The sequence below is a fragment of the Tamandua tetradactyla genome, chromosome 2, assembly GCF_023851605.1.
Source record: "Tamandua tetradactyla isolate mTamTet1 chromosome 2, mTamTet1.pri, whole genome shotgun sequence".
Classification (NCBI taxonomy): domain Eukaryota; kingdom Metazoa; phylum Chordata; class Mammalia; order Pilosa; family Myrmecophagidae; genus Tamandua; species Tamandua tetradactyla.
Window position 1 is genome coordinate 166,532,025 of NC_135328.1, and position 20,765 is coordinate 166,552,789.

The following is a 20,765-nucleotide window of genomic DNA, read 5'->3' on the forward strand; positions in this document are numbered from 1 at the left end:
TAGAATGGGAATAGTAGAACCTACCTCCTAGCTAGGAGAGTTAAAGTGGATTCTGTGTGTAAGCCTCAGCACCTAACACACACTAAAGCTCACTAAATGACTGCTGTTATTAGGTATATATATATTTTTAACATTTTGTTATTGTGAAATATAACATATATATAAAACAAGAAAGAAGTAACTTTCAAAGCACACTCCAACAAGTAGCTAAAGAACATATTTCATAGTTTAGAATGGGTTGCCATTCTACATTTTCAGATTTTTCCTTCTAGCTGCTCCAAAACATTGGCAGCTAAAAGAAGCATCAAAATAGTGACTCAGCCTTCATACTCATTAGTTAAATCCTATCTCCTCTGTTATAACTCCTCCTTCTCCTTTGATGTTTCTCCCACTCTATAAGGATCTTTGGGCTCTGCCTTTTCTAACACGTCCATGCTGAAAAAAGGTGTCAAAAATGCAGGATAGGGATATGGAATTAGTTGATATTCTTGGAGAGGCTGGCCCCTCTGGGTTTCAGGCTTATCTAACCTAGGAACTCTTGGAGGTAATGGGTTTCAGGAGAGTAAACTCTGTGCATGAAACTTTCATAGAGTCTCAGTTAGACCCCTGGGTATACTTTAGAGTTAACAGGCATGATATTGGTTGGGGTTTGGCAAACTGAGGTGATTAGCAGTTTCTAACTAAAGCTTGTAAAAGAGCAGCATCCAGAATCTCGATTCCATTTGAATTTTCTTAGCCTGATATCTTGTTCTGTTATCTTTCTTTTCCCCCTTTTGGTCCAGAAGGCATTATTGATCCCTCAGTGCCAGGGCCAGGCTCAACCCTGGGAGTCATAGCCCATATTTTCAGGGAGACTTTCACCCCTGAATATCATGTCCCCTGCAGCAGGAAGGGCAATGATTTTCCTTGCAGAGTTGGGCTTAGAGAGAGAGAGAGGCAACATGTGAGCAACTAAAGTGGTTTCCTGGAAACAACTCTTAGGCATAATTATAGGAAGTCTTAGCTTCTCCACAACAAAAATGTTTACACTATCATCTTTTGCCCTGTATTCTAATTTACCTTAGTCCCAACAAGATCAGCTTCATTTTAAACTCTAAGTGAAGCTTGATCTCTTTTTCTATTATCTTAACTGTTATTGTATGTAGCAATGCTGACTTTCAGAGCTGTAGATCTCCAGCTCTGAATCTTAAGTATCACAGAGGTATTCAAAGGTCCAGGAAAATACCAGCTTATACACATATAGCTATATCTCAGAATCTAGAAATACACTTACAACTTTGGACTAAGTATGGTTGCTATAAGGGTTTACAATCTAGGCTCCAAATTTCTTATAAGGATTTCCTGAAAGAGACCATAGCGTATTTATTCTTTTATTTCTGGCTTATTTTGCGCATTGTCCTCAAGGTTCATTCAGTTCGTCGCATGGCTCATGACATCATTCTTTTGTAAAGCTGCACAGTATTCCCTCATATATATATGTATAAGAGGATTAGTTAGTTTGCCTTTTGGCTTCTCAGTCATTGTACTCTTCGACCCCCTTATCCATTGGGCATCATAAGTAATGTCCAAAATAAACAAACCATGTCCTACAGTGTCCTTATCTCTTTGTACAATCATCAGCACTTTCAATTTAAGACAGTTTTCATCGGTTCAAAGAGACAAAGAACCAATAAACACAGCCCCACCAAATATCAAATCAAAACCTTCTGTTATCTCTTGTCCCCTACCCCCACCCCCAATTATTTACCCCTGGTATTGCTTGCTGTCTTCCTGTTAACTACAGGCCATAGCATGCAATATTAGCTTTCGCCCAATATTCTCTTATTAACTCCTTGTACAAAATCAAACCTTTGAAGGAGTTCATGTGAGAACTTATTTATAATTGTAGAGTTAATCAGTGGGATGCTTGACTGTATACAACCCCTTTCAATCATATTCACCTTGAATATGACAAAGTAACTTATAACCCCATGAATTAGCTACCATTACTTCTATCCATTCCCTTATATTTAGGTTCATTCTCATTTTGGGTAGTATTTCCCCTGTCTCTAGCTTCTATGTAACCCTAGGTCCCCTATATTATACATGTCAACCTTTGAGATTACCTTTACCAGAGTCATTACAGCAAAATCATACAGTGCTATCCTTTTCTGTCTACTTATTTCACTCAGCATTACGTCCTCAAGGTTCATCCATGTTGTCATATGCTTTGGGACCTCATTTCGCCTTACTGCTACATAATATTCCATTGTATGTGTATTCTACATTTTGTTTATACACTCACTTGGGCACTTGGATTGTTTTCATCTTTTGGCAATTGTGAACAGTGCCACTATGAACACAGGTGTGCAAAGGTCTGTTTGTGTCACTGCTTTCAGTCTTCTGGGTATATTCTGAGTATTGGTATTGCTGGGTCATAGGGCAACTTGATATTTAGTTTTCTGAGGAAATGCCAGACTGTTTTCCATAGTGGCTGTATCATTATATTTCTGACCAGCAGTGAATAAGTGCTCCAATTTCTCCACATCCTCTCCAACATTTGTAGTTTTCTGTTTGTTTAATAGCAATCATTCTTAGAGGTGTGAGATGATAGCTCATTATCATCTCGATTTGCATTTCCCTTATACTGATGAAGAGGAGCATCTCTTCATGTGCTTTTTAGCCATTTGTATTTGCTCTTCGAAAAAATGTCTATTCATATCCTTTGCCCATTTTATAATTGGGTTGTTCTTTTATTGTGCATTGTATAACTTCCTTATGTACACATGATATCAAACTTTCATCCAGTATGTGTTTCCCAAATATTGTCTCCCAATGAGTTGGGTGCCTCTTCACGTTTTTGACAAAGTCCTTTGAGGCACAGAAGCTTTTGATTTTAAGGGGTCCCCATTTATCTATTTTTTCTTTCTTTGCTTGTACTTTGAGTGAAAAGATTAAGAAGCTACCTCCTAATACTAGATCTTGAAGATGTTTCCCTATATTTAATTCTAGAACTTTTATGGTACTGGCTCTTATATTTAGGTCTTTAATTCTTTTTTTATTTGTTTGTCTGTTTACAATTCCACAATTTTAGGTTTTTATTTCCAGCTGCTCTAAGGTACTGGAGGCTAAAAGAAATATCAGTATAATGATTCAGCACTCACACTTATTTGTTAAATCAGATATCTCTGTATAACTCCACCATCACCTTTGATTGTTCTCCCACTCTTTAGGGATATTTGGGCTATACCCATTCTAACTTTTTCATGTTGGAAGAGGCTGTCAATAGTATGGGATAGGGGATAGACTTAGTTGATGTTCTGGAAGGGCTGGCCCTTTTACATAGGTCTTTAATCCATTTTTTAAAATTAATTTTTCTATAAGGTGTAAGGTAAGGATCTGCTTTCATTCTTCTGGCTATTGAATCCAATTCTTTCATTTATTGAAAAGACTGTTCTGTCCCAGTTCAGTTTTGGGGGCCTTATTGAAGACAATTGACCACAGATTTAGTCTTCTATCTCTATACTCTCAATATGATTCCATCGGTCAATACTTGTGTGTGCCAATACTCTGTTGTTTTGACCACTGTGGCTTTATAGTAAGCTTTAAAGTCAGGAAGTGTTAGTCCCCCCACTTCATTCTTCTTTTTTAGGGTTTCTTTAGCTATTCGAGGTCTCTTTCCCTTCCAAATAAATTTGATAATTAGCTTTTCCAAGTGTTCAAAGTAGAATATCGGAATTTTTATTGATATTTTATTGAATCTATACATCAATGTGAGTAGAAGTGACATCCTAATGACATTCGACCTTCCTATCCAGGAGCATGGAACTTGTGTCCCTCCCCTTTGTTGAATTTATTAGCTTAAGTAGCTTTGTCATAGATTTCTCAGGGTTTTCCAAATATAGCATCATATTGTCCGCAAATAACGAGTTTTACTTCTTAGTTTCCTATTTAGATGCCTTTCATTTCTTTCTCCTGCCTGATCTCTCTAGCTAGGACTTCCAGTACAATGTTGAATAATAGTGGTGACAATGGGCGTCCTTGTCTTGTACCCAATATTAGGGGGAAGGCTGTCAGTCTCTCACTGTTGAGTATGATGCTGGCTGTGGGTTTTTCATGTGTGCCCTTTATGACACTGAGGAAGTTTCCTTTGATTCCTACCTTTAGAAGTGTTTTATCAGAAAAGGATGCTGAATTTTCTTGAATGCTTTTTCAGCATCAGTTGATATAATCATGTGATTTTCCCTTTCAATTTGTTAATGTGCTGTATTATGTTAATTGATTTTCTTGTGTTGAACTACTCTTGCATTTCTGGTATAAACCCCACTTGGTCTTAATGTATATTTCTTTTAATTTGTCATTGGATTTGATTTGCTAGTTGTTTTGTTGAGAATTTTTGCATCTATGTTCATTTAGGGACAAATTACATTGGTCTGTAATTTTCCTTTCTTATAGTGTTTTTATCTGGTTTTGGTATTACAGTGATGTTAGCTTCATAAAGTGAGTTAGGTGCCATTCCTTTTTCCTCAAAATTGTGGAAGAGTTTGAGCAGGATTGGTGTTAGTTCTTTGCAATGTTTCATAAAATTCCCCTGTGAAGCCATCTAGTCCTGGGCTTTTCTTTATAGGTAGTTTTTTTGATGACTGATTGAATCTCTTTACTTGCAATTAGTTTGTTGGGATCTTCTATTTCTGTTCAAGGCAGTGTAGGTAGTTCTTGTGTTCTTATGAATTTCTCCATTTCACCTAAGTTGTCTAGTTTGTTCACATATAGTTATTCATAGTATTCTCTTATGATTTTTAAAATTTCTTCAGGACTCATGATAATGCCCAATCTCTCGTTCATGATTTTATTTACATCTTCTCTTTTTTTTCTTTGTCAGCCTAATTAGAGGTTCATCAATTTTATTGATTTTCTCAAAGAATGAACTTTTGGTTTTCTTGATTCTATTTTTTTGTGTTGTTGTTGTTCTCCAGTTTGTTAATTTCTGCTTTAATCTTTATTATTTCTCTTCTTTTATTTGCTTTAGGGTTAGTTTGCTGTTCTTTCTCTAATTTCGCCAGGTGAGCAGTTCAGTCCTTGATTTTTGCTTGTTCTTGTTTTTTAATATAGGCATTTAGGGCAATAAGTTTCCGTCTCCACACTGCCTTTGCCACATCCCATAAGTTCTGATATGCTGCATTCACATTATCTTTCATCTCCAGATATTTACCGATTTCTCTAGCAATTTCTTCTTTCGTCCACTGATTATTTAAGATTATGTATTTGTGAAAGTTCTGGTTCTTTGGTGATTATTAATTCCCAGCTTGATTCCATTGTGGTCAAAGAAAGTGTTTTGGATAATTTCAGTCATTAAATTTATAACGACTCCATTTGTGTCTCAGCATATGATCTATCCTGGAGAATGCTGCATGAGCACTAGAGAAGAATGTATATCCTGGTGTTTTGGGGTATGATGAGCTACATATTTCTACTATATCTAATTCACTTATCACATTGTTTAGGTTCTCTATTTCCTTGTTGATCCTCTGTCTGGTAATTCTATCTATAGTGGAGAATGGTGTATTGACGTCTCCCACTATCATTGTTGAAACATCTATAGCTCCCTTCAGTTTTGCCAATGTTTGTCTCATGTACTTTGGAACTCCTTGACTGGGACCATAAACTAACTTATTATTGTTGTTTCTTCTTGGTAAATTGGTCCCTCTTATTAATATATAATGTCCTTCTTTGTCTCTTATGATGTCTTTACATTTAAAGTTTTTTTTTATCTGATATCAATATAACTACTCCTGCTTTCTTTTGGTCACAGCTTGCATAGAACATTTTTGCATCTCTTATAAACAACATATAGAGGGATTATAATTTTTAACCCATTATGCCAATCTGTATCTTTTATTTGGTGAGTTTAGTCTGTTAAAATACAAAGTTATTACTGTAAAAGCATTTATTGAATCTATGACTTATCCTTTCATTTTTATTTGTCAGAGCTATATATTATTTTCCCTCTGTCTCTTTTTATCCTTTAAATCACCCTTATTGGTACTCTTCAATTTGTGCCCTCCTCCAGACCTCTCTCTCCTATCTTCCTTCTTCAGCTGACAGGACTTCCTTTCTTGTAAGGGAGGTCTCTTGTTCACTAGTTCTCTCAGTCTCTGTTTATCTTTGTAGATTTTAATCTCTCTAACAATTTTGAAGGACCAATTGGCTGAATACAGAATTCTTGACTGGAAGCTTTTCTTGTTCAGGATCTTAAGTATATCATACCACTGCCTTTTTGTCTTCATGGTGCCTATTGAGTAGTCTGAACTCAGTCTTATGTGGTTTCCCTTGTATGCAGTAGAACACTTTTTTCTTGTTGTTTTCAGGACTTTCTGCTTCTCTTCAACATTTGCCAGTCTGATCTGTATATGTTTTGGAGTAGGCCTATTTAGATTTGTTCTGTTTGGGGTTCACTGGCCCTCTTTGATTTGCATTTTTATGTCTTCTGTAAGGGTGGGGAAGTTTTCTCTGATTATATCTTCAACTAACCTTCCCCAGCCCTTTACATTTCACTTTACCTTCTGGGACACCAGTAATTTTCATATTTGTGTGCCTCTTGTTATCTATCATTTCCCTTGATCTAGTTCCAATTTTTCCATCTTTCTTGTCATTTGTTCTTTTGCATGCTCTAGTTCAATTGTTCTGTCTTCTAGCTCACTTATTCTTCCTTCTGCTTCTTCAAATCTGCTATCATGTGTTGCTAGTATATTTCTAATTTGGTCTACGGTATCTTTCATATCTATGAGATCTGCTATTTTTCTATCTAATCTTTCAAGTTCTTGTTTATGCTCTTCTAGTGTCTTCTTGATATCCTTTATTTCTTTATAAATATCCTTGAATAATTGTTCCATATTCTGTGTCCCCTCCAGTGTTTTGGTATGGTCATTTACTGGTCTATTTTTGCCTGGATCATCAGGTGCTTTGTGATTTTCTGTTGTGTTCAGGGCATTCAATTATCTTCAAGTTATTTTGCAAGTTGGTTTCCTTCACTTGTTTAAAGTTTTGTATTTACTTGAATTTGCATTGGAGGTCTCCTTTTGCATTTGGTTTCCCAGTAACTGCCCACCAAATCAAGGCCCAGAGCTCATGTCGGGGCTGTAATTCTACTTCAGCGCCTATTGAAAGCTAGGCAGGGGTGCACGGGTAGTTCAGTGGCAGAACGCCCACCTAAATTTGGGTGACCCAAACTTGACTCCTGGCCCATGCAGCCCCCGAAACAAGAAATCCAAAGCAAAACAAAAAACAAAAACACCTCAACCATAGTTAGCCCCGAAGCCAGAAGGAAATACCCCAAGACATATTGGGAGTGAACTCCGACTGGTGCCCACAGAAGATAAAGAGAAAAACATATATAATAAAAATTTTAAAATAAATTAAATTAAAATGTAGGCAAATAGGGAGTTTGCCAGTCTGCACTTACCACTTTTTCCCAGTAGATGGTACTCTTGAGCCATCTCCTCCCCTCAGTCCCACCTCACCCAGACCATAGCAGCAAGCTGGGCAAGATGGTATGTGCAGGGGGGGCTAGGTCCCAATGCATGGTGGCAGGAAAGCTAGTCCCAGCACATGAGACAGGGCAACTGATCACAACACCTGGAGGAGCAGCTGACTGCAGTGCTCAGTACAACTGCCACTCACGACACTCAATGGATGACCAGTCATGGTGCCCAGTGGAACTATCGATCCCACTGTCTGGCAGGCATGACTTTTCATGGTGGGGGGCTAGGTGTGCCTCTGGGCTCCCCATGGGTGCTGCCAGATGCTAAGCCATGCAGGAAGGCCTTCCCAAGAAGCCACTGGGGCAGGCTGGAATGGAGGGACAGTCCATTTCCTTGGATCTGCACTTCCTCGTGCACCACCACCAACCCTCAGTGGGCTCATGGCTGTACAGACTCCCCCTGCTGTCCCTATTCTGATCCCACTCCTCTCTCTACTAGGAACTTCCCATGAAATGCTGAAAACCCTCTTTGATCACTCACCGCCTGGACTGCAGTCCTGGTCATTTTTTCTGTCTTCTCTCTTATTGTCCCATGGTGCCGGTGTGAAACCAGCCTACCCTACTCAACCATCTTCCCAGAACTTCCTGTTATTAGGTATATTTTAAAAGTGACTCACTGTCTCTTGAGGCAGGACTCTACATTGTCATTCAGCTATGCACATGACATATTTAACTGAGTGCTGCCTCCTTTGAGCTTCTCTCTGGAGCCCCGACTGAAACCTTGGAGCTCCGAGTTTACTTTGCTCCAGGATGAATAGGCCCCCTGTCTTCTCCACTCCCTTTCACAGGATGTGGTGGTGAATATGCTCCACATTTTAGTCCCCATGACATAATCATTTCGCCAGCAGGCCCTAGGCAGGGAATTCCATCATTGCAGTTGATGAGGTTAAAATTGATAATAAGCATTTCTATAACTCTCTGCATTGCACCAAGATGTTCATGTTAATGGTCCAATTTAATGCTCCCAAGAATCCTATAAGAGAGGTCAGATATGCTATTCTACAGATGAGGCAACAGAGGCTTAAAGAGGAGTGAACTTACCCAAGGTCCTGCATGCAAGTAGTGGGAACTCAAACCCTGCTCTTCTCACTCCATCATTGTTTTGTGTCTTCCAGTATGCTCACTGCCTCCCTGTTACACCTCCTACTCAGATGACCAGACCAGCAGCAGGATGGGGGAGAGGGGATGGAGAGGAGGAAGGAACCAAAAAGAAGGAAACCCGCATTACCTATGTAAAAGCCTCAGCCCATGCCGTGACCCTTACGTCCTGACAGGACCTAGCCCCATGACCTCTCAATCACACATTCCTCTGCCCTCCCGTAGTCCACTCTTGCAGCCACATTGGCTACTTAGCTGTTCCTTATTTCATGGAGCAGGAGCTTGCCTCAGGATCTCTGCTAGGTTGCTCTTCTCCAGATATCTGATTGGCTTTCTCCCTCACTTCCTGTAGGTCTTGGAAAATGTCAGTTGTCAACCCCTCACCGACATTTTATATCCTCCTTTCCCAATTTACTTTTTTTTCTTAGCACTTATCACTCCCTGAACATGCCATTGACTATATTTATCATGTTTATTTGTCTCTCTCCCCCACTAAAATATAAGCTCCATGAGCACAGGGAGTTTTGTCATTTTGCTCTCTGCTGTATCCTCGGCTCCTAGCACATAGTGGGCTCTTGATGAATAGTTGGCGAATGAATGAATGAACCAAGCACTTACCATATGCTAAGTCCTGACTAGGATCTGTTCACTCACTTGTCATGGTCACTCCCCAAGAAGATATGAGTGTACTAACTTTTCACATGTGGGAAATTAGAGGTTGCACAATTCCCCACGAGGCCACATGGCTAATAGGGGAGAAGGGCACAGAGCTGGAATTCAAACCCAAGTCCAGTCAGGGCTTTCCCCACCCTATGAGGCTGTCATAACCAGAACCCACTTGATGGCTGAAAAGCAAAAATACCTGCCACATCAGTGACCTTTTTTTCTTTACTCCCTCCTGCCCACTGATCCCACTGTCCCTGAACCTCTGGAGTTCCTAAATGCTCCAAGGTGAGGAGAAAGGGTAGAAGTGAGGATGAAAGCAGGGAATCATTCATAGTTTGACAATTACAAGTTGGGACCACCTGCTATCCTTCTTGTTTATACAGACTCTCAAAAGTCCATGCTGTCATCCCATCTAAAATTACCCCTTCCTCCAGTATCTTTATCCCATTGCCGTTTATTTTTTTCAGAGCATTTATCACTTCAAATGGCACTGTTTACTTGTTTATCTCCTACTAGAATGTTAAGTTCCACCAGGACAGGGACCTCGTCTTTCTTGTTACCACTGCACCCCCAGTGACTAGCACATGGCCTGGCATACAGTAGGATCTAAATCACATTTGGTGACTGAATAAGGGAATGAAATGAAGGGCTCTTACTTCATCCAACCTACCCATTGTACAGATGGGGAAACAAAGGCCCAGTGAGGGGGAGTGGCTAGCTCAAGTTGGCACAGGACTAGTTCCTAGGCCTCCTGGCTCCCAGTTTGAAAGGCTTTCTGCTGCACCACAGAGCCTCTCTGAGTGGCAGCTGAGAACAAGATTGCTTTCATTTAAGGCAGAAAGGAGGGTGGGGGTCCTTGCTTGGCGCATCTTCCTTGAGTGGACTCTCTCTGTTGGCAGATCCACATCAGAGCCTACCTGCATGACCTGGAGCGGGCCAAGATGGGACTTGGGGGCATGCCTGACAGGAAGCACCTGGCCTGTGCCAAGGCCGACCTGGAGGAAGTGGTCAAGGTGTGCCCAGGACTTAAGACCTACCTGGACATCGGCCAGGTAAGGCAGCCTCTTGACCTGGCTAGCCCATGGCTTACTAAGAACCTATTTACTTTGTATCAGACAGGCCTGGGCACTGAGGACACAGAAAAGAACAAGGCACAATCCCCCTGTCTGATGACAGTAACCACCTCCCATAGCCATGGGGAGGATAAAATAAGAGAATAGTGTATACAGCTTTAAAACAGGGCCTGGCCCCTTCTAAGACATTAGTAAGTGCTTTCTGTGCTCAGGGATTGAGCACGAGGAGATGACATTATCACGATTTTACATATGGAGAAACTGAGTCCCAAAAGACGGACTTCCTCAAGGTCATATAGCTAAGCGTGGAGTACTGTCTCTCCTTTTTTGTTCAAGGCACCTTGCAAGGTGGCAGGGAAAAAAAATCTGCGATTAGTAACTGTAGGAGGGAGGGGAGGAAGGAGGGGGATTGAACTTAATGCATGGAATTCTTTTTTAAGTAAGTGTGGAAATGGAATGCGCCGGAAGCAGCGACTGGTGGTGGGTGGATGGAGGCTCACCCCCTGCCGTCCTGCACCCCAGGTCTACTACTACATGGGCGTGGACGCGGTGCAGGAGCTGATGGCGGTGGACGAGGGGGCCCTGAACCAGGCGCTGGTCTTCCTGGCGAAGGCTGGCGAGTCGGAGCTGGGCGCGACCCTGCCGGAGCTGCAGCTGCTGCGCGGCAAATGCCTGCGCATCAAGGGCGAGGAGGCCAATGCAGCGGCCTGCTTCAAGCGCGCTGTGGAGCTGGACGACGCGGGCTCGAGCCACACCGAGGGCTTCGGCTGCCTGCTCGAGGCGCTGCTGGCGCAGTGGAGCCAGGCGCAACTGAGCGACGGCGAGCTGGGTCACGAGGTGGACGCGTGGCTGCACCGCGCCCAGAGCAAGTACCCGGCGGCGTGCCTGCGCCAGGAGCTGCAGCGCTTGTGGCGCGGCCACACGTACGAGGTTCTGGGGCTGGCCCGAACCCTGGTGGCCCAGGGCCGACCGGCATTGGTGCGGCTGCTCTTCGAGACCATGGAGTTCATGGGTGAGAGCGCACCACGGGGTCGTCGGGCGCTCTCTTTCTGAGGCGCCAGCGCACAGGCCCGAGGCCTGGAGGAGCCGCAGCTCCATGTAATTGGACCAGGGTTCGGCGCTTGAGACCGGGCGGCCCTGCCATTGGCTGGAGTGTGAGCGGAGCCAATCAGATTCTCTCTCGGGTCCCATGAATGGGCAGTTTGAGGTGCCCGCGGAGGCTGGAGGGTTTGAGTCCGGAGAGCTGATGAGGTTGGAAAACAGGCGTGAGAGGAACTAACATGCAGAAAAGATAAGATGGCTGCTCGGCTCAGGGGAGATAGCTACCTCGTTTGTGGCAGTTTTTCTAGTCCGGGTGCTCAAACCTTGATGCCTGAGTACTATTTTTGGATTCCCATGAACCACACCCTGTCCTTCAAATAAACTCTTCTTTAAGTTGACTGGTGTGGAACTCAGGTCCTGCAACCCGGAAAGCCCTGGCTGGAAGAGAGGGCAAGGTTGTCCTGTGAGCAGGACCCGAGCATAAAGCTGGACGTTTAGGGCTCCTTCCTTCTTCTCTAGGAATTTTCGGGCAGGTCTCTAACCCTTTGCCAGCTTGGTCAGAAAGAACGCCCAAGCTCTCTGAAATGCAGCCCGTAGAGAGAACCCTTGCCTCTCTCCCCCTTCCTTGGGAGAACCTACAAGCCTGCGCCCCATTTTGAACCTTCTGCAAGAGAATGAAGCAAATCTTGAATTTTTTATCTCTTGGAATCATGGTCATAAAATTTTAGATAAGGAGTTTTCTTGCCAAAGACTTCGACACAGATTGCCACCAAATCTTACAGTGGCTAAATTGGATTCTTGTGGCCCCATTCATAAGAGCCAATTTAGCCCAAAATTCCAGATTAAGTTCTTGCCAGACTCCAGGAATATCACTTGTATGTAATTGCAAAGGCAAGAACCCCTACAATAGTTCTGTGATTTGTTTGACTTTTCCCCCCTTTCATTAAAGAATTATATCCACTGCTTTACTCAGTCCCTGATCTTCATATTTACCAGGGACGGGTCAGCCCCTCTGCATTGCATCTTGTATCTCCATTGACAGATGGGGAACAGACAAAAGTGCACTTGCCCTAGAGAGCATACCCTTCAGCCTCCTCATTGCACACATGAGAGCCACAGAAGGGAAATGGCTTGTCCTGCGATAAAGTCAAAGGACTTTATCATGAAAGCAAAACAACATCACCCATCCTCCTCACCCCGTTCCTCAGACTTACTTTCAGCATTTTTCAGGTTTGAAAAAATACTATAAACCCATTAATACTAAAGCATTAATGACTGATAAAGGTTTGTGTGTCACTTGTCACATGGGCACTCTGATATCCATTGGGACAATGCTCTAACTAAAGGTGATGTCCTATGTACCTGAGAGAGGGGAAGAAATCTGGGAGGTGAGACCATACACTGAGATCCTGCATCCCACCTCATGGACCACTTTGGGCAGTGATCCTCTCTCTCTCCCTCCTCACCTCTATTTACAAAAGAAGCTAGGAGGTGACTCAACAGCAGGCAGTAACAGCTCTGTCCACTCCTTCCCCCAACCTACTCCCATCTCTTCGCGAACCAAGACCTGCGACCTTCTCTAAATTCAGACCCTATTCCTTTCTCCTGCTTCCCCAAACAGACAAACTGAATACAAAGTGGTTGCTGGCAAAATTGGGAAGTCGTTGTGTTTATCTGGTTTCCCCCAGGCTCCTGGGTAGTTTGTTCTTTCCTGCCTTTCAGTCACCAAATTCATGCATTTCTCCCCTCTTCCCCCATGGCTTCCCCCTCCTGTCAAAACCTTTTCAATAAACTTTCTTTCTGGTAATCCATTCACACTAATGGTATAAATGACTAACAAGGACCCACTATATTTCCAACAAAAGAAAAACAGAGAAATGAGACCTCATCAAAATTAAAAATGTTGTGCCTCAAAGGACTTTATCATGAAAGCAAAACAGCAACCTACAAAATAGGAGAAAGTATTTGAAAACCACATATCCGATAAGGGTTTAATATCTAGAATATATAAAGAAATCCTTCAACTCAACAACAAAAGGACAAATAACCCAATTAAAAATGGGCAAAAGACTTGAATGGACATTTCTCCAAAGAGAACATACAAATGACCAAAAAGCATATGAAAAGATGCCCAACATCATTGGCTGTTCTAGTGTGCTAGCTGCCAGAATGCAACACACCAGAGACAGATTGGCTTTTAATAAAAGGGGATTTATTTCATTAGTTCTTCAGAGGAAAGGCAGCTAACTTTCAATTGAGGTTCTTTCTTATGTGGGAAGGCACAGGGTGATTTCTGCTGGCCTTCTCTCCAGGCCTCTGGGTTCCAACAACCTTCCCCGGGGTGATTTCTTTCTGCATCTCCAAAGGCCTGGGCTGAACTGCGAGTGCTGAGATGAGGTATGCTGAGCTGCTTGGGCTGTGCTATGTTGCAAAGCACCAGCCAATTAAGTCAAACATCATTCACTGCAGCGGGCACACCTCCTAGCCGACTGCAGATGTAATGAGTAACAGATGAGGTTCACGTACCATCGGCTCATGTCCACAGCAACAGAACTAGGTGCTATCACCTGGCCAAGTTGACAACTGAATCTAACTACCACATTGGCCCTCAGGGAACTGAGCATCAAAACCACAATAAGATATATTTCACACCCACTAGAATGGCTGCTATTTTTTAAAAATGGAAAATTACAAGTATTGGAGAAGAGGTGGAAAAATAGGAACATTCATTTTATTGCTGGTGGTAATGTAAAATGATGCAGCTGCTGTGGAAGACAGTTTTGCAATTCCTCAGAAAGTTAAGTAGAGAATTACCATATTACTTGGCAATCCCACTACTAGGTATATACCCAAAAGAATTGAAATGGGCTTGAACAGGTATTTCCACACCAATATTCATAGTAGCATAATACACAATTGCCAAAGGGGTATGTATGGAAGGAACCCAAATGTCCATCAACCGATGCATGGATAAGCACACAATGGAATATTATTCAGCTGTAAAAACAGAATTAAGTTCTCATACATGTGACCTTGAAAACATCATGTTGCATGAAATAAGCCGAACACAAAAAGACAAATATTGTATGATCTCACTGATAGGAAATAATCAGAATAACCAAACTCATGGCATCAGAATCTAGAACACAGGTTACAAGGGGAATGGGTTGGGGGCAGGAGATAGGGAGTTAAGGCTTTAAATGTACAGAATTTCCATTTGGGATGATGGAAAAGTTTTGGTAATGGATGGAGGTGATGGTAGCACAACAGCACTGAATTATATATTTGAATTTGGTAAAAAGTGGAAATGTTGGAATGATCATATATTAAGAATGTTTGTGTTTCTTTCTTGTCATGTTTTTTTAAAAATTTAAAAATTAATTTAAAAAAGAAAAAGAGGAAATATTAGGTTGTATATATATTATTAGAATTTAGAAATCTAAGAAACTGCACAACACAAATAGTGAAACCTAAATTAAACCATGGACAATAGTTAATTGTACAGTGATAAAAATGTACTTTGATCAATTGTAACAAATGGGCCATGCCAGTGCAAAGGGCTAATAATAGGGTGGTGTGCTGGTTTGAAAGGATTTATGTACCCTAGAAAAGCCATGTTTTAATCCTAATCAATCTTGTGGGAGCAACTGTTTCTTGTAATCCCTATTCAATAATGTAGGTTGGAAACTTGATTAGATTATCTCCATGGAGTCCATGGAGATGTGACTTACCCACTTGTGGGTATTAACCTTTCATTAGAGGGAGATGTGACTCCACCAGTCCAGGTGGGTCTTGATTAGTTTACTGGAATCTTTAAAAGAGGAAGCATTTTGAAGACAGCTTGAGAACCATGAGATAGCCACAAGGACTACCAGAGCCCACACAGCCAGAGACCTTTGGAGACTAAGAAGGAAACCCCCCTGGGGGAGCTTCATGAAACAAGAAGCCTGGAGAGAAAGCTAGAAGACGTCACCATGTCCGCCATGTGTCTTTCCAGTTGAGAGAGAAACCCTGAACTTTATCGGCCCTTCTTGAGTGAAGGTAACCTCTTGTTGGTGCCTTAATTTGGACATTTTTATAGACTTGCTTTAATTGGGACATTTTCATGGCCTTAGAACTGTAAACTTGCAACTTACTAAAATCCCCCTTTTCAAAGCCGCTCTGTTTCTAGTATAATTGCATTCCAGCAACTACCAAACTAGAACAGGTGGTGTTTTAGTTTCCTAGGTTGCTCAAGCAAATACCGTGAAATGGGTTAAGTTAAACAACGAGAATTTATTTGCTCAGGGTTTGAGGCTGAGAAAAAATACAAATCAAGGCATAGTGAAGGCGATGCTTTCTTCCTGAAGGCCTGGGCATTCTGGGGATGCCTACTGGCTGTCTTTGGTCCTTAACAAGCCACATGGCAAGGCACAGCCTCTCCCGCCTTCTCCATTCCCTTCCAGGTTCCCTTGATGTTCAGGTTCTGGCTGCAGCCTCTGGCTTTCCCTTCTGTCTGCATTTCATTGTGCTTATAAAGGACTCCAGTAATAGGATTAAAACCCATCCTGATTGGGCTGAAGTAACTTCATCAAAAAGATCCTACACACAATGGGTTCATGCCCACAGGAAGGGATTAGATTTGAGAATACGTCTTTCTGGAGTACATGGAGCTTCAAACCACCACAGTACTATACGAGAACCCTGTATTTTATGGATGCTTTTTCTGTAAACTCACAACTTCTCTAATTAAAAAAAAAACAAAAACCCTCTGTACCTGCTCCCAGAGTTATCTGCATATTGACCAAAAGCCAAAACCAGATAGACTCTCCACTTCCGCCACTGCTTACAGTGTGCTAGGCATATCACATATGTAGTCTCCTTGAATTCTTTCCACAGCTCTGATGGGTAGGCGCTATAATCCCCCTTTTACAGAGGAGGAATCCAAGGCACAGAACAAGATCGCAGGTGTGAATGTAAAGGGTCAGGTTCGAACCAGACCTGCCCCACGCTGTGCGGCCTCCTGAAAGCCAGCCCTGGTGGGGGCCTGCCCCTTTGGCCTGCAGTTAGGTGCCCCTGGTGCCCTGTCATCATGCGCCTTCTCTCTCACTTCACCCCGCTCCCTCCGCCGCTGTTCTACATCTCCGTGCCCCCAAACTCTCTCACCTCTGGGCTTTTGAGCATCCTGTTCCTTGACTGGCTTCTTTTCTGACATTTCTTTCCCACAATGCTCAACTCAAAGACACCTTCCCCAGGAAGTCCTGCCACATCTTCCCAGCTCCCATTAATTTTTCTCTTTTACATAAGGAGTGCTCTCATGGCATTTTGTCCCACTGCCATTGCGTTTGTTTCCTTCTCCTTGTGTCATAATTATGTCTGCGTATCTGTTTCCCCCCACCCACCCGCACCCGACTCTAGGTTCTTTAGGGCAGGATCCACATCTGATTTGACCCCATGACCCTGCAATGAACTTGGCATTGAAGACAGGCTCAGTTGGGGTAGTTGAGTTGAGTAAACTCATGGCAGTGATGTGCCACCACGATCTCACCCAGGTGACTCTACCACTAGGTTGCAAAGGCCAAGGTTGGGACCAGGTCTGCTGTTCAAGAACCCTTGAGGCCTAGAGCTGGACAGGAAAGCATGGGCTCCCCTACCACCCCCCTCCTACCTTGGGCTAATTCACCAATTCTGTAATTGAGGCCCAGAGAGCAGGGACTTTCCCAAAGTCAACCAGTGAGGCAATGATAGACAAAAACTTGAACCCCACCTCCAGTTTCATGGTTCAGTACTCTCTCTTCTCTCAGGGCTGCCTCCTTTGCCACATTTACTTCCATCAAATCCAGAAGGACTCCGGGTCTTCCATTCATTCACTCAACAAATATTGACTGAGCCCTGGCCAACTGCCAAACATAGTGCCAAGCTGTAGAGAACAAAACAGAGCCAGTCCTTGCCTTCGAGGAGCTCACACTCCAGGCTATGCTGAGCAAGTTATATAAGCCTTGGGGGCCACCATGGGGACTTTCAAAAGACCAATAGGTTTAGCCAACAGAACTGGCTACCCCAACCCCTTCATTCCAGCCTGGATGCCTACACCAGCCATAGGCATCCTGAGTCAATGGTCTTTCTGCAGCTCAGAGGGAAGAGAGCATGGCTGTCCTTGGGGCTTCGGACCTGGCCCCTGGCTGCCCCTCTTCGGTGAGCCAACTGCAAAGGCCAGGCCTGGCAGTCCCCCAGGATGGAGGGTCCAGCTGGTAGGAGGAGGCCAGTGAGTGGGTGTTCTTAATTTAATTACAGCTCTGAACACTGTGTGACACACCTGCCCATGGGGCTGCTGGGAAGACAACTGTCACATAGTGGAAGCAGCAGGAGTTCCTCGGGGAAGCACTGCAGAGTGAAAGCCATAAAACCCCATAATTAGAGTAATGAAGATGAATCACACCTTGTGCAGCCTGCCCACTCCTTCCTCTATACCCAGCAGCCAGCATCAGCCACCCAGAAACCCCTGTTTAGCTGGCATGAAGGCTTATTAAAGATCATGAAAACAGGTAAAATTTCTGTTGTAGTTTTCTAGAATCTCAGAGTTGGAAAGAACCTTTGCCATGACCTCTTCTAGCCTCCTCATCTAGAGCCATGCTCTTCTCTAAAGTGAGAGTTCTGAAAGGAGCGTCTAAACCGCTTGCATGCCTCTGGAAGACAGGCAGCTCATACCTAATGAAAGAATCAATCTGATTTGAACAGGTCTACGTCTTTTGAGTTTGTCTTGCTATTGAGTCGAAATCTTCTTTTCTGACTCAAGTTCACCTTCTGGGGCCACACAGAAAAAACCTTAATAAGAAGAGTGACCTTGAACAACTCACTTTCCTCTGACACCCCCTGCTTCCTTTCTTTCATGACACCTATTGCAGTGCATGAGATGTTCAGAGGAGTGGTTGCCTACGTCCTCAGCAGCCAGGCTGAGCTCTGACCTGACCTCCAGCTGCCAGATCCCAACCTGGGGCCAGCACAGAGTGGGTGCTAGCCGCTGAAAGCAGAATAGAAGAGGGCTTTTCCCCATCTCTAATCAGGCCCCAAGGGAGCACCCTGTGTGGATGATGGTGGCTGGATGCCAAATGAAGTGAAATATCTCCTTTTCTCAGGCTGTTAACTTTTTTTCTTGTTTAAGGAAGGGGAGGATAATGACACTTAGCACTTTACAACTCAGCAGTAAAATGAGCAGATGGTAACAGATCCCCAGCATTGCGGGCTCCCTTCCCAGTGAGCAATCCTCCCAGCTCTAGGGGCCAAAGTCACTGGCCGGGTTTGCTGATGGGGTTAGAAACCCAGCGGCTTGCGTCCTCTTTCCCACACACAACCACCACTCCAGGCAGACCTCCCTGACCTGCACTTCCCACTTCCTGGCCTTCGCTTACTCTGTTCCACATACCTAGATCACGCTTCCCACCTCCTGGGTTTGTTGGGAATACAACCCCTCTAGGATTTAGACGAGGGGAAAAGGAGGATGTTCTTGGTGAGACTGGTGAGCAAAGACGTCTGTGGAGCTGTGGAAAAGCTCACATTTGCCTCCAGGCAATCATGGAAGAATAATTGGATTGAGCAGGGAAGTTCCCGGAGGTCGTAGAAAATCATCCTCAGCAGCAGCAGCATCAAAATTGTTTACTGAGAGCTCCCCCTGGGCTAGTCACTGTGGCATGTGATTCAGTTAACCCTCAGAAACCCCGTTGGTGATGCAAAAGCCTCGTCCCCATTTCACAGATGAGGAAAATCAGGTTTAGGCAAGTTTGTAACAACCCTGAGGTCTGCCACACTGGGAAGGGCAGGTGGGTGAAGGGGTACTAACAAATGGCTTGTTAGCTATTTAGAGTTTAGGTTACTTTATCTTCTATCACCCACTTTGCTCTCTAAACTGAGCACTTAGGGATTTTTCAAGTTTCTGTTTTCAAACCAGTCGATAACTCTGTGCTGAAGCTTGTTCTGTTTTGGCTTGTCAATTGTTTCATTAAACTGCTGCTCCTGTGGGACAGAAATCCTAGAATGAGCTGAGACTCAGCATCAAGGGATTGAGAAAATCTTCTGGACCAAAAAGGGGAAGAGTGAAATGAGACAAAGTGTCAATGGCTGAGAGATTCCAAACAGAGTGGAGAGGTTATCCTGGAGGTTATTCTTACGCATTAAGTAGATATCACCTTGTTATCCAAGATGTAATGGAGAGGCTGGAGGGAACTGCCTGAAAATGTAGAGCTGTGTTCCAGTAGCCATGTTTCTGGAGGATGACTGAGTAATGATATAGCTTTCACAATGTGACTGTGTGATTGTGAAAACCTTGTGTCTGATGCTCCTTTTATCTACCTTGTCAACAGACGAGTAGAACATATGGAATAGAAATAAATAATAGGGGGGACAAATGTTAAAATAAATTTAGTTTGAAATGCTAGTGATCAATGAAAGGGAGGGGTAAGGGGTATGGTATGTATAAATTTTTTTTTCTGTTTTCATTTTATCTCTTTTTCTGAATAGATGCAAATGTTCCAAGAAATTATCATGATGATGAATATGCAACTATGTGATGATATTGTGAATTACTGATTATATATATAGAATGGAATGATTAAAATAAGAATGTTTGCATTTTGTGTCTGTTTGGTGTTTTTTGGTATTTAAAAAAAATAAATAAATTTTTTAAACATTTTCTTGTTTTTATTGTATTTTGTTTTTCCGTTTTTTGTTACATGGGCTGGGGCCGGGAATCGAACCGAGGTCCTCCGGCATAGCAGGCAAGCACTTTGCCCGCTGAGCCACCGCGGCCCGCCAATAAATTTTTTTTAATAAAAAAAAAACAAAAACTGCAGCTCCTCTGTGAGTTTGACTTGTCATCCACAAAGTGAAAGAAACAGTTAAAAGAATTCCAACTGTTTCATCTGCCCACCTCCCCTCCCTGCTGGAGGCAACTAGGGAGACCCTTCTTTGGGAGTACTCATTGCTCCTCCCCCAACCTCTGAGTGGTGTTAGAGGGCTGCCAATCAGAATATCCCACCCCCATGACCACAGAGGAGAACATCGGGCCCAGGCTGAGCCAATCAGAGTCTTTCCCCGAGAGTTTTAGGACTGGGTCCAAGAGAAAGAAAAGTGTTCCCTGTATTGCTGTTGGCACAGCTATTAGTTACGGTATCCATTGGATTAGGCTTAGCTACGAGATTCAAAGACCTGAAAAGTAGTATCTTAAACAACGTGGAGGTGTATTTATTCTGCAAGACCAGCTCGAGCATCACCTCAGTGCCCAGTCCGTATCCCCTCTGCCCTTTCCCATCAGGTACAAGCCAAAATAGTCCTACTGCAGGCACCCATCACACTGGTGCCTGAGCAGCCCAAGTGCAGAGCAGTCAGGAATAGCC

The 20,765-nt window shown here is 43.3% G+C and overlaps 1 protein-coding gene across 1 annotated transcript in view; it reads left to right on the plus strand.

Annotated features, from left to right (window-relative positions):
* TTC22 (tetratricopeptide repeat domain 22) overlaps positions 1-13,208 on the plus strand; it is a 33,087-nt gene extending 19,879 nt beyond the window's left edge. Inside the window, exons 7-8 of the mRNA XM_077149530.1 lie at positions 10,183-10,335; positions 10,879-13,208. Of these exons, the coding sequence (XP_077005645.1) occupies positions 10,183-10,335; positions 10,879-11,409 (684 nt within the window). The 3' untranslated portion in view covers positions 11,410-13,208. The remainder of the gene's footprint in view (positions 1-10,182; positions 10,336-10,878) is intronic.
* Positions 13,209-20,765: the final 7,557 nt, after the last annotated feature.